Source organism: Scyliorhinus torazame, chromosome 7, assembly GCF_047496885.1.
Source record: "Scyliorhinus torazame isolate Kashiwa2021f chromosome 7, sScyTor2.1, whole genome shotgun sequence".
In the NCBI taxonomy this organism is placed as follows: domain Eukaryota; kingdom Metazoa; phylum Chordata; class Chondrichthyes; order Carcharhiniformes; family Scyliorhinidae; genus Scyliorhinus; species Scyliorhinus torazame.
In genome coordinates, this window is record NC_092713.1 from 256,645,403 (window position 1) to 256,659,606 (window position 14,204).

At 42.7% G+C, this 14,204-nt stretch overlaps 1 protein-coding gene across 7 annotated transcripts in view; it reads left to right on the forward strand.

Moving 5' to 3' along the window:
• LOC140426979 (kelch-like protein 3) overlaps window positions 1–7,958 on the forward strand; it is a 177,871-nt gene extending 169,913 nt beyond the window's left edge. For all 7 annotated transcript variants that reach the window (XM_072512329.1, XM_072512334.1, XM_072512330.1 and 4 more), the window contains 3 exons: window positions 1,498–1,638; window positions 1,725–1,868; window positions 4,482–7,958. In XM_072512329.1, the coding sequence (XP_072368430.1) occupies window positions 1,498–1,638; window positions 1,725–1,868; window positions 4,482–4,510 (314 nt within the window). In that variant the 3' untranslated portion in view covers window positions 4,511–7,958. The remainder of the gene's footprint in view (window positions 1–1,497; window positions 1,639–1,724; window positions 1,869–4,481) is intronic.
• The last annotated feature ends 6,246 nt before the right edge of the window (window positions 7,959–14,204 follow it).

The following is a 14,204-nucleotide window of genomic DNA, read 5'->3' on the forward strand; positions in this document are numbered from 1 at the left end:
GACCCAGTGACAGTAAAGGAATGGTAATATACTTCCAAGTCACGATGTTGGGTGCCTTGGAGGGGAACCTGTTCGTATGTGTCTGCTGCCATTGCCCTTCTGGATGATGGCGGTTGTGGGTTTGGAAGGGGCTGCCGAAGGAGTCTTTGTGAGTTCCTGCAGTGCATCTTGTAGATGGTACACACTGCTACTACTGTTCGGCAGTGGTGGAGGGAGTGCGTGTTTGTGGAAGGGTGCCAATCAAACGGACTTCTTTGTCCTGACATGAATCAGGAAACGTTAGGATGCAGGCAAAGCAAGTGATTAGGAAGGCAAATGAAATGTTGTGCTTTGTTGCAAGGAAATGGAATATAAAACTAGAGATGTTTTTCTACAGTTCGAGAGGGGATTGGTGAGACCACAACAAGAGTACTGTGTACAGTTTTGGCTCCTTATTTAAGAAAGGATATAAATATGTCAGAAACAGTTAAGAGGTGGTTTACTAGATTGATACCTGGGATGGAGATGTTATCTTATGAGGAAAGGTTGGATAGGCTTGGCCTGTATCCATTAGAGTGTAGAAGGTGATCTTACAGAAACATCTAAGACCCTGAGGGGGGACGTGACAGAGTGGATGCTGGAAGTATGTTTCCCTTTGTGGCTAGAACTAGGGGACATCATTTAAAAATCCCAATTAAGACGGAGATGAGAAGATTTTTCCTTCTCTCAGAGGGCTGTGAATCTTTGGAACTTTCTTGCCCAGAGAGCGATGAAGGCAGGATCAATGAATATTTTTAAGGCAAAGGTTGATAGATTTTTGACCAACAAGGGATCAAACGTTATTGGGGGTAGGCAGAATGTGGAGTTGAGGCTGCACTCAGATCAGCCACACTCCAATTAGCAGGCTTGAGGGGCCAAAAGGCCTACTCCTGCTCCTAATTCATATGTTTGTAGATAAGGAGACAGATGCATAAAAATTCATAGCCATTGGCAGTGCTGTCCTTTTCCCAGTGACTGCAACAGTTTGTAATAATAAGTATATATGTAGACAAGTAAAGGGTTAATTATTACATCTCAGTGTAACACAACCACACCCCTAGTTCCCACTATAAATATAAGAACTCAGGGGATCTTGGGTATTCTAACCAGGAGATTCTAGACAGTAGAGTGTAAGAGATAGATCACAGCATAGTTAATATTAGATAGAAGCAGCACGTGTAGTCTAAATTAGTTATTAAGGAATGGGAATGTTACTGGTGCCTATGCAAGTGCACCCCGGCAGGAATTACTACCCTTACGAGGGGAGTAAGGGAGGGAAAATTGGAGAGCGAGAAAAAACACACCACTGCCTGAAGAGCAATGGCGAACTTCATCCTTGTCAAGCTGTAAGGAAACATTGCTTGTAAACCATTCAGTTGAGAGATATTTGTACAGGTTGATGGTCCGCAATCAAGGTCGAGCAAAGGTATATTTTGAATTGAGGAACTGAATTTCATTATTTTTATATGTTCATTACAGGGGTAGGTGTTCTAAGTGGTCAATTATATGCAACAGGAGGTCATGATGGACCTTTAGTGAGGAAAAGTGTTGAGTTGTACGATCCATCCACAAACACTTGGAGACAAGTGGCGGACATGAATATGTGCCGGAGGAACGCAGGTAAGGATTCATTTAAACTTTGGGTTTTATCTTGTATCTGAAGGCAAAATTGGTTTTAGTCTAATTAAATCTTTTCTGTCTTCTAGGAGTTTGTGCTGTGAATGGATTTTTGTATGTAATTGGAGGGGACGATGGTTCATCTAACCTAGCTTCTGTGGAATTCTATAACTCAATAGCTGACAAGTGGACACTATTACCAAGCAATATGAGCACTGGGAGAAGCTATGCAGGTAAAGCTGTTGGAGGTTGTAGCTATGACTTTAACCAGGGTGCTGTGTACCATTGTGATACACAATCTAAGCAGTTACATTTAATCACTTGTCATCTGACTATTTTGCATCTATACAATGTTAGAGTTTATTTCTAAGTTCATTTGTGCCAGGATTTTCAGGGAGTTTCCTACCAGCTCTACCACCGCTATCAAACCATTCATGGCCCGATCTTCCGAACAAGGAACAAAGTTCCCGAGCGAGTGTGTTTAGCCGCGTGTTTCCTGGCACTCGCAGTGTCGAGAAACACATGGCTATTCAATGCGACTCACCTTGGTCCCCTGCCCAGCCCCCCCCCCCCCCCCCCCCCCCCCCCCCCCCCCACATGCTGTCCGTCATCTCATTGAAAGATTAACAACGTCGCTACACCTTTAGGCCGTCGCTGTCCTCCCCGTCTGGGTTCCTCCTCAGCCTGATGGTTCAGCCAGGTCTTCAGGGTGTGCAGTGGCACTTGCACATGGGGTACTGCCTCCAGCTTGCATTGGCGCTGTTGCTACCTTCTTTGGTGTCTGTCTGCCTCAGCTGCCATCAGCACGGCAAGGACAGCCGCTCAGGGACCGACACCACCACCCATTTTGATACCTGTAAGGAATTGGAGAAGGAGAGAGACCAACAATCAGTTAGGGCTTCCATCCTGGAATCCTCAAGTCCCACAAGCCCCCCACGCCTACCACGACTGTCCCGCCTTCTCTCAGAGTTCCATCCAGCCAGCCCCCCACTCCCGCACACATCAGGAGCCCCTAGACCCCAGACCTCTGCTGGGAACATTAGGGGGACCGTACTCATGTGCCGTTCCCTGGTACACACACTTATCCTTTGGTCACAAGAGGATCCCCAGTGCTGAAGTGTTTGATTGTTGGCTGCTGACGCTCTTAGAGTTCAGGCCCACTGTTCAGGCTTCAAAGTGTCCTTGAAATGCTATGTACTAATTGTCCCGAGACATGGCACTTGTACCCTGGAGTAGGCACTTGAGAGTTGAGAATACTTTGTTTATTAAATGGTCAACAGTAAGAAAGATTTGAAAATAAACGATGTAACATTCCACATATCACACTAACCATTAAACAACAAAGAAACATTGCCGTTCCATATTGGTACCAATACAAAACTACACCAGCTCACTTTCACACAAAAAAAATAAACACACAGTATCATCCCTTGCAGGTTCCTCAACAGAAATGGAGGATAAGCCTGAAGCGTTATCATATCCACAACTTTGACAGTGAAATGATCTGTCCATCAATGTGTTATTTGTTCCACCTATCAGTGCCATTCTCCGTCCAGGAGCCACAGCTGTGCAGGCCCTCCTACACGGCCCAATCTCACTGAACTAAATCTTGGCATCTACATTTTCCACTGGCGCTCAAGGTGCAGTTGAACATCCTTGAGTTACGGTGTTTAACCCGCGGTGCTGTGCCAGTTACATGCAGCACTCACCACACCAGCAACAAAAGTACTGGCATTCTGTGAAAGCATTTCTTCAGCGGTGTTAGCACGTGGCCCATTTGGAACAATGTCACCCACCAGGTCCCACAGTGTCTTCTTGCTTCAACCCTGATTGCCTTCTGGTCCCCCTGAACCTGTAGTCCAGGACCCAGGTATCTTAGAAAAAATTGTCCTTCTTTCTGATTACAGAAAGGGAGGGAAACAGCAATAGCAGCCTCCAGGCATTTGCAGCCATCAGCAGGAACGCTTCAACCCCCCAGTCCAAGCCCAACCCCCTTGGGGGGTTCTCTTTCCCCCCATTCCGGAGCACGGGGGCAGCACTCTGGTGCCCTCGAGCTGCATACCTGAAAATGGAAATGGCTATTCACCTCCTCACTTCCTCTCAGAAGCCGTCGCGCCAGCTTCACGTTTTTGAAAAAAAAGTACTAAATGACGGCCGTGTGATTTCTTGCTGGGGAGTCGGGTAATTCGCAGGAGGCCGCTGCATTTGACTTCAATCTTGCTAATGCGATTGAAATGAATGCAAATGATTGTTAATGATATGCTCGCCATTTTTGGGCGAGATCCAAAACTCACCATTGGGAGTGGGCTGATTGAATTACGAATTGGTTTGCGCCCAGCACAAATCTTGATTTTGGCCTTTCTCGTTACTTACCTGGCTCACCCAGATCTGTGCCGGGTGCAACTCGATGGTTGAATCTCGCCCAGTATGTCTGCAAGAATGAATTAAATTGGCTGCTGCTGTTTGTCCCATAGAGAATTAAGTGCTGCGTCCATGTGAGCCACTTCACTTAGTGGCCCTACTAAAACCAACAAAGAGTTGGTTAAATGGGGCTTGTTAAGGCACTGTTTTTAATCATGATCCTCAAGTAGCAGCCCAACTATCAGACCAGCAAACTATTTATTCTCCCTGCTTTTCTGGCTCTTGAAATTAATTATAATTAAATAGCTTAGTTGTGTTGTAATTTTACTTTACACAATACTAACAGTAGGGACAACAGGGAGCTGTTGATAAAAGCTAATAGATATGCCGATGTGAGAAATATTGTGCGGGTCACTTATTGATATTACCATTGTTCAGAACTGGTTTTGAACCTTTTAACATTGAATGGTTTCTTCTCTTATTAGGTGTTGCTGTTATTGATAAACCCCTATGACTCTACACTTGAGCTACAGTGGAATTCAAGTGAAAACTGATTCGCATTCTGCTGAAGACTGACCTAGGCATTTTTAAAAAACTATTTATACTACTTGGATACAAGGTATACTGTGCGAGTAATAGCTCAGTGCAGTTACCCTGTCAAAAAGAAACCAGCACTGCAATATGCATTTTTAAAAAGAAAAATCAAGCATGAATCTAAGGGTATATGAAGATATGGAAACAGGTTCACAAGCGAAACTAAATAAGTGCAAGGTAGCAGGCACATGCTATCAATTTGCTCTTGCCAAGTGATCTGGGATGTCCAGTGTTGATCAGTGTCAGCCTTCAACAGAGCCCTATTGACTGGAGAATGTGAACTTTCTACTGTTACATGTGAGTTCTACACAGTATTGTTGCTGAAAATCAAGCTGCTGTCTTTTAAAGCACAATTGTTTGGATCAGATGAAGCACTGTATTACCATATCAACCATTTGAAAGGAGACAAACCCAACATTCTAACCTCGGGGGAGCAGAAGCGACACTTGCCATACTGGTTTGTTCATGTTGAGATGAGCTGCAACTGCTATTTCAAATAATGTGCAACCCCCCTCTGCTCCCTCAGATTTAGGATTAGATCCCCTATTTGAGAGGTGAGCTATTGGAGGATATGAAGTTCCTATTGTCAGTGGCCCCTTTGGTAGTCGGAAAACTTTAATGCAGCGTACAAATTCTTTTGTGAGTTTGCTCTTGACAGCACAGAAATTGATTGGACACTGGAACCTCTTGCACCGATGCCATGCAGCACACGTAGTTAGTCGTCCAAATCAAAATGCATCAGAATCGTTATTGACTTTTTAGCCTCACAGTCAACAGTAATGATTAACTTACATAGATTGTATTAGCAATAATCTATACTTTTTTTTAAACCTTAGACACCTGTGGTCACATATAATGTGCAGATGCTAACAAACCAGGTGGACCACTATACCTGCCCCTCCAGTTGATCCAGAGGAGTTGGGATTAGGTGGTTTAATGGTACACTTGGCAAATTATCTAAGTGAAAAAGGGAACATTAAACCATCCTGTAGAATAATTAAAAATAAAAATACCTTTAACCTCAAGTTTCCTATGTCCAGCCTTCCAGGGTTTGCAGCTAAACTGCTATTTTTAATGGATACTGCCATCTAGTGAAAATTCTGAAAAGCAAAATGCTAAAAACACTTTAAGAGTAAAATAGGCAGCACGGTGGCGCAGTGGGTTAGCATTGTGGCCTCACGGCGCCGAGGTCCCAGGTTCAATCCCGGCTCTGGGTCACTGTCCGTGTGGAGTTTGCACATTCTCCCCGTGTTTGCGTGGGTTTCGCCCCCACAACCCAAAAATGTGCAAGCTTGGTGGATTGGCCTCGCTAAATTGCCCCTTAATTGGAAAAAGTGAATTGGGTACTGTAAAAAAATTTTTAAAGAGTAAAATAAGTTTTTAATACTGAAAAAAAAAATGAAATGAAAATCGCTTATTGTCACAAGTAGGCTTCAAATGAAGTTACTGTGAAAAGCCCCTAGTCGCCACATTCCGGCGCCTGTTCGGGGAGGCTGTTACGGGAATACTAAATGTATTCAAATTAATTCTGGCTACAGATATTAAGTTTTATATCTAATAATACATGGAGAAGTATCATTTAGAGTCTCTTGAGGCTGATGTGAGTAAAATTCTTACCTGTGAGATACAATAACACTGTAAATGTGGTTAATAGATATTCACCAAGGTGCTATATAGCCTGATTGGTTTTAGTGTATCGTTCCTCTGTAAAACATCACCTTAAAAAACTAGTTTTTCATACTATTGGCTTTAAATTTTTTGAATTTATTTAATTTCCATTTCCTTCCTTACTATTTTTCATCTGTTTATTTTTTCCCTTTACTTTGTACTTTAATGGTTGCTTATTTCTCCTGTTCAATAAATCATCCGTATACTTTTTGCTTTCACTATATTTGCCTCTGTTGCTTTCCATTTACTTTCAGTTTTTAATGATTCCCCAGCCTCTAGGCTTTGAAATATATGAAACTTGATCTTCTTTTTGTGTCTCTGTGCAGATAAGTTTGAGGCTTGTTTGCACCATTTGAGGCTTGGGGAAGCTTGTTATTTTGCTTCTTAATGTTTCTCACATCCACTTCATCTTTTCTTTATTTTTGGAGCTTCCTTTCCATCTCTTATTTATGATCCTGTTTGTCGTTTCTGTGTTTTGCTCCTATTTTATCTCTGCTGTTTCCATGCAGCTACAAAACACTACTACTGGAGCTTATTAGATTGATGGTAATGCTCCACTACTGCAATAACCTGGTAAGTGTTTCTCATGGCTCGTTTAAGAACATTGTCTAATGCAGTATGAGGGGACAATATGGAAAATATAAAATGCAAAAGGGAATTAATGAAATGTTAACCAATTTGGGGGCTTCTGGGGAGCCATGACAGGGGACTTGGAGTCAAAATAATAATAATCTTTATTAGTGTCACAAGTAGGCTTACATTAACACTGCAATGAAGTTACTGTGAAAAGCCCCTAGTCGTCACATTCCGGCACCTGTTTGGGTAGAATTCAGAATGTCCAGTTCACCTCACAAGCACATCTTTCAGGACTTGTGGGAGGAAACCGGAGCACCCGGAGGAAACCCACGCAGACACAGGGAGAACGTGCAAACCCTGCACAGACAGTGACCCAAGCCGGGAATCGAACCCGGGTCTCTGGCACTGTGAACCATCAGTGCTAACCACTGTGCTACTGCGCCACCCTAATGCAAAAATGTTTATGTTCTGCCTTTCCAATGAATCTGTTTGATGTGTATGTTTGAATTACCAGAGGTGCAACAATTAGAAACCTTTTTAATTTTCTTCACAAAAATCTTTGATTATGGTTCAATTGTTCATTTATACAATTATAGGTTGATTTGAATATTTTTGGTAACCTAATGACAAGCATATGTAGTTCATTGCAAATCAAGTATTTTGGTGCCAATGTGATCCTGCCATTGATTATCAACAAAATGTTACTGAATTCAATAATGTGTGCGCTTCTAATGTCAAACATGAGTTACTAATTTAATTTATGGAAGTTATGTTCAGTACATATACTATTCCATTCTAAACAGTGTTACAAAATAACTCTCCATCCACAATAATGAGTGTCATAAAACATAATTAAGTTGTAATTCTGTTACTCTGTCCTCATTGATATGTATTGGACTACCAAATCAGACCAAAAAGGTCATACAATAGTGACAGAGTATGGTGTCAGGGATTAAGTACCATTGCACTCTGCTGTCATTTGAAACAGTGTTTAAAATCTTTTTAGGTTTTATGTAATGATTTATTTTAAATGTTCCTGCCATATCTGTGGAACACATGACTGTGAAGCACTCCTGACTGACTGTATTTTATTTTTCAAAATGTCAATAAAATGACGGAAATAATTTGAACATTTTATTGCTTTTTCAGTTTGAATGGATGCAACGTTTTTTTTGTGTAACCCTCAACATTTTCTCCCTACCGTAGAGCACTGGCAACTGGAGTCCGTTCTGCTTTCTCTAATTTTAAAGTATATAGATTTATCAGCGTAGTGTTTCTTTAATTTCATAAAGGAGTTTGATTTATAGGGGAAAGAAGAAAATGACAAGCTCTCAGAATGACAACTAACAGAAAATGTTAAAAGTACAAAGCAGATTGTTTTTCAGGTACGGAACTATCAGATTAATATTTAGGGTACAAGGGAATTTGCAAGTAATTTTAAACTCCTATGTTTCCTACTGTTTTCAGATTTGTCAGAATTGAGTGTAATTTAATCTCACTTGAATTAAATTAGAACATAGAGCATACAGTGCAGAAAGAGGCCATTCGGCCCATTGAGTCTGCACCGACCCACTTAAGCTCTCACTCCCACCCTATCCCCGTAACCCAATAACCCCTCCTAACGTTTGGACACTAAGGGCAATTTATCATGGCCAATCCACCTAACCTGCACATCTTTGGACTGTGGGAGGAAACCGGAGTACCCGGAGGAAACCCACGCAGACACGGGGAGAACGTGCAGACTCCGGGGACCCTGGTGCTGTGAAGCCACAATGCTAACCACTGTGCTGCCGTGCTGCCCCCTGATTGATGACAAAAAGGTTGAAACCATCTTTAGTTTATACACACATTGTTACGTCAACTGTTTTAATCATATTCTATAAAATAGTAGACATGTTAAAGGGTAATGTACGATTGGAATTTAAGGAATATTTTAAAAACAGTTGCTTGCTGGTACAGGACCTGAATATTGTGGAAAAGAGGAGCATGTTGTTGAAGCTTTTTGCCTTGCACTCATTAGGACAAATGCAAGAATACCAAATTTCAAATGGTTACAAAAATTTATACCACAGGAGAAAAGGGTGATGTTTGATTAGCAAGCCCAGTCTGGCCCAGGCTTTGCCATGGATTAAGTAATGGGGAAGCGAAGGCTCCCAAAGCTCTCGGGTAACTCAAAAAAGGCATGAGGCTGAAACATATTCCTTTTGTTTGCAGAAAACAGGGCCCTACATCGGAATGCTTGTCATTTCTAGTCACCTTAAATGAACCACGTTACGAGCTCTACCGATTATCTCAAAATTGGTTGTTACTTTAACTGTTAGCACATTTAGGATTGTTCAGTAAGTGCTGCCTAATCATAGTAAACATTTTGTTTCAGGTTTTGCAAGTGCAGGCTAATTGAGTGCAGTCTGTATTACAAACAACCAAGGGAACGTGCTGTTTGATTTGGTCAGTACAGAGTTAGATGTGATTCTGTGATTTTCCAGGTAGCTGATACCTCCAGATTTGGAGGCTGGAGAGCAGTTGATTGCTCATGCATTTGGATAATGGTGAGATTGACAAGGTGCCTCCTCAATTCCCACCCCCAGAAGATCCACAAATGAACAGGCAAGATTAAAAGTGAAACAGTGAACTTTTATTGAAGCAGCATGCTCAGTTAAAGACTTTTGAGGTAGTTAGTGCTAAACATTACATAAACATTGAGACACTGAAGTCTCATGGCTTCAGGTCAAACATGGGCAAGGAAACCTCCTGCTGATTACCACATACCGTCCACTGTCAGCTGCTGAATCAGTACTCCTTCACGTTGAACATCATTTGGAGGAAGTATTGAGGGTGGCAAGGGCACAAAATGTACTCTGGGTGGGGTACTTCAATGTCCATCACCAAGAGTGGCTTGTTAGCACCACTACTGACAGAGCTGTCCGAGTCCGAAAGATCAGAGCTGCTTGACTTGGTCTGTGACAGGTGATGAGGGAGCCAACAAGAGGGAAAAAAATACTAGCCGTCTCCTCACCTACCTGCCTGCCACAGATGTATCTCTTCATGACAATGTCAGTAAACGTGACCACCGCACGGTCCTTGTGGAGATGAAGTACCGTCTTCACATTGAGGACACCCTCAATTGTGTTGTGTGGAACTACCAACATGCTAAATGAGATAGATGCAGAACAGATCTAGCAACTCGAGACTGGGCATCCATGAGGCGCTGTGGACCATCAGCAGCAGCAGAATTGTACTCGGCCATAATCTGTAATCTCAAAGCCCAGCATAGTCCCCACTCTACCATTACCACCAAGACAGGGTATCAACCTTGGTTCAATAAAGTGCAGAAGGGCATGTCAGGAGCAACACCAGGCATATTGAACAATGAAGGGTCAATCTGGTGAAGCTACAACACGACTACTTGCAAGCCAAAAAACATAAGCAGCAAGTGATAAACAAAGCTAAGTGATTCCACAACCAGCAGGTCAGATCTAATCTCTGCAGTACTGCCACACCCAGTTGTGAATGGTGCTGGGCAATTAAACAACTCACTGGAGGAGGAGGTTCCACAAATATCCCCATCCTCAATGATGGAGGAGCCCAGTACAGTAAATTCATGCAAAAGACAATGCTAAAGCATTCACAATAATCTTCAGCCAGAAATGCCAACTGGATGATCCATCTCGGTGTCCTTCAGAGGTCCCCAGCATCACAGATTTCAATCAATTTGCTTTACCCCATGTGATATCAAGAAATGGCTGAAGACACTGGGTACTGCAAAGGCTATGGGTACTTATAATATTCCGGCAATAGTACAGAAGTCTTGTGCTCCAGAACTTGTCACGCCTCTAAACAACCTGTTCCAGCACAGCTGCAACACTGGCATCTATCAATATGGAAAATTGCCCAGGTATGTCCTGCACGCAAAAAGCAGGACAAATCCAACCTGGCCAATTACCACTCTATCAGTCTGCTCTCAATCATCAGTAAAGTGATGAAAAGGGTCATCAAAAGTGCTACCAAGTGACACTTACTTCGCAATAACCTTCTCACTGACGTTCAGTTTGGGTTCCGCCAGGGTCACTTATCTCCTGACCTCATTGCAACCTTGGTTCAAACATGGACAAAAGAGCTGAACTCCAGAGGTGAGAGTGACTGCACTTGACATCAAGGCAATTTGACTGAATATGGCATCACGGAGCCCTAGCAAAGCTGGAATCAATGGAAATCAGGGGTAAACTCTCCACTGGCTGAGGTCATACCCAGCACAAAGGAAGGTGGTTGTTGGACATCAGTCATCTCCGTCCCGGGCCATCACTGCTCAGGGTAGTGTCCTAGGCCCCAACCATCTTCAATTGTTTCATCAATGATCTTCCTTCCAAAATAAGGTCAAATGTGGCAATGTTCACTGATGACTGCACAATGTCCAGGACCATTCACGACTCCTCAGATACTGAAGCAGTCCATGTGTAAATGCAGCAAGATCTGGACAATATCCAGGCTTGGGCTGACAAGTAACAAGTAACATTCAGGCCACACAAGTGCCAGGCAATGACCATCTCCAATAAGAGAGCATCTAACCATCACCCCTTGACATTCAATGGCATTACCATTACTGAATCCCCCAGTATCAACTTCCTGGAGGTTATCATTGACCAGAAAGTGAACTGGACTAACCATATACATACTGTGGCTACAAGAGCAGGTCCGAGGCTAGGAGTTCTACGCCAAGTAACCCATCTTCTGGCTCCCCAAAACCTATCCACCACATAAAAGCATAAGTCAGGAGTGTTATGGAATGATCCCCACTTGTCTGGATGAGTAGCTCCAACAAGATGCTCAACACCATCCAGGACTAAGCAGCCCATTGATTGGCACCTCTACCACAAACAGTCACTCCCTTCACCACCGATGCATAGTAGCAGCAGTGTGGAACATCTATTCTACAAGATGCACTGCAGGAACTTACTAAGGCTCCATAGGCAGCACCTAACCCACAATGCTTGCCATCTAGAAGGACAAGCGCAGGCAGATACATGGAAACACCACTACCTGGAAGTTTCCCTCCAAGTCACTCATCATCCTGGCTTGGAATTATATCACCGTTCCTTCACTGTCACTGGGTCAAACTTCTGGAACACCCTCCCTAATAGCACAGTGGGTGTACCTACACCACATGAACTGTAGTGGTTCTAGAAGGCAGCTCACCACCACCTTCTCGAGGGCAATTAGGGGTGGACAATAAATGCCCACATCCTGTAAAAATGCATTAAAAGAATTTGGTGGCAGACTTTATTTAAAACTGAGCTAACTAAGTAGCTACTAGCTACTTTTTAAACTATTTAAAAAATGTTCATCAACCATTTTTATACAATGATTTTTGACTCAGGCTTAAGTACAGTAGCAACAAAATAAATTGCAATAATAACAATAACGCCATCATTTCAAGAATAAAAAGCAGGGAAGAATTCACTAAGTACAATTTCACACCAAGTCGGTGAAGTATGGGTATAAAGATCTTTACCAGCACTTATTGAAGCCTATCTCTAATACCAATTGAATTTGATGCCAATTGACTTCAGATTGAACCCTGATCACCCCACCCATAAACACGTTATTTGTTATTCATTGTAGCAGTAACACTTTAAGAAATCATCATTTTAAAGTATCAAAATAACTACAAATCCAAGCAAATCACATTTAATGACAGTTTTTCTAACTTTGTTCCATGCTCTGTTGCACTCTGCCGTCAGCACTCGTAGGAACAAAGAAACAGGAGTGGATGCTTTAGCCCCTCAAAGCCTATTTATTCCACCATCAGTGATGTTTCGTATGTTGGTCATGTGGCCTATCTTATCTTGAGTAACTCTGGTCTGACTCAGGTAGGTTACTTCAAATTGCGTTATTAACACCATTTACAAGATAAGGAAGTTCTATCTCTCTGGAGTATACTGTTCCATCTGTTCTACAGAGTGTCCAGCACATGACTGCTGCTGTCACTGTTGGATAATGACATACTTCACAAACTCCATTACCATACCTATTACCCCATTATACTACAAGTATGATCATGTTTGACAAAAATTATCAATCTCTGATTTAAACTCAACAATTGATTTAGCATCAATTACTGAACAAAGAACAATACAGCACAGGAACCGGCCCTCCAAACCTGTACCGGTCATGATACCAACCTTGGCCAAAACCCTCAGCACTTGTGCCGTATCCCTCTATACCCTGCCTATCCATGTATTTGTCAAGTTGCCTTTTGAACACTTAATGTATCTGCTTCCACTACCTCCACTGGCAATGCGTTCCAGGCACTCGCCACCTTCTACGTAAAAAAACCTGCCTCATACATCTCCTCTAAAATTTGCCCCATGGACCTTAAACCTTTGCCCCCTGGTGACTGACCCCTTCGCCCAGGGAAAGAGTGCCTGCCCATCCACTCTATCCATGCCTCTCATAATCTTGTGGTCCTCTATTAGGTCACCCCTCCGTCTTTCTAATGAAAACAGTCCAAGTCTATTCAGCCTCTCCGCATGGCTAACACCCTCCAGACCAGACAACATCCTGGTAAACCTCCTCTGCACCCTGTCCATAGCCTCCACATTCTTCTGGTAGTGTGGCGGCCAGAATTGTGCGCAATGTTCCAATTGCGGCCGTACCAAGGTTCTATACAACTGTAGCATGACATGCCAGTTTTTATACTCGATGCCCCGTCCAATGAAGGCAAGCATTCTGTATGCTTTCTTGACCACCTTGTCCACTTGTGTTGTCACTTTTAAAGATTTGTAGACCTACACGCCCAGATCTCTCTGATTTTCTATATTCCTAAGAGTTTTGCCATTTACTGTATATTTCCCCTCTATGTTGGACTTACCAAAATGCATTAGCTCACGTTTGCCTGGATTAAACTCCATTTCCCATTTCTCTGCCCAAGTCTCCAACCTATCTATGTCCTGCTGTATCCTCTGACAATCCTCAATGTTGTCTGCCACTCCACCAACCTTGGTGACATCTGCAAACTTACTAATCAGACCAGCTACATTTTCCTCCAAATTGTTTATGTACACTACAAACATCAGAGGCAAGAGAGTGCCAAACTTCTAGCACTTCCTTTGTGTGCAGAAGTGTTTTCTAATTTCACGACTGAGAGACCTGGCTCAGAGCTTGTACCACATACTAACTTGTACTTGTGCTGTACACTTCTCTTTCCCCAGAAGCTGTCCACGCCTCGCTTCAACTTGATTAGGGCGTTTTCAGATCTTAATCACTAAAGCTGTGACATCTCTTCTCAAATATTCTTTGCTCGGCCATATTTTTCCAGTAAGTAAGTGCATGACTTTTTAAAAAGTAACTTTGTACTTGCCGTGGTTATGTTA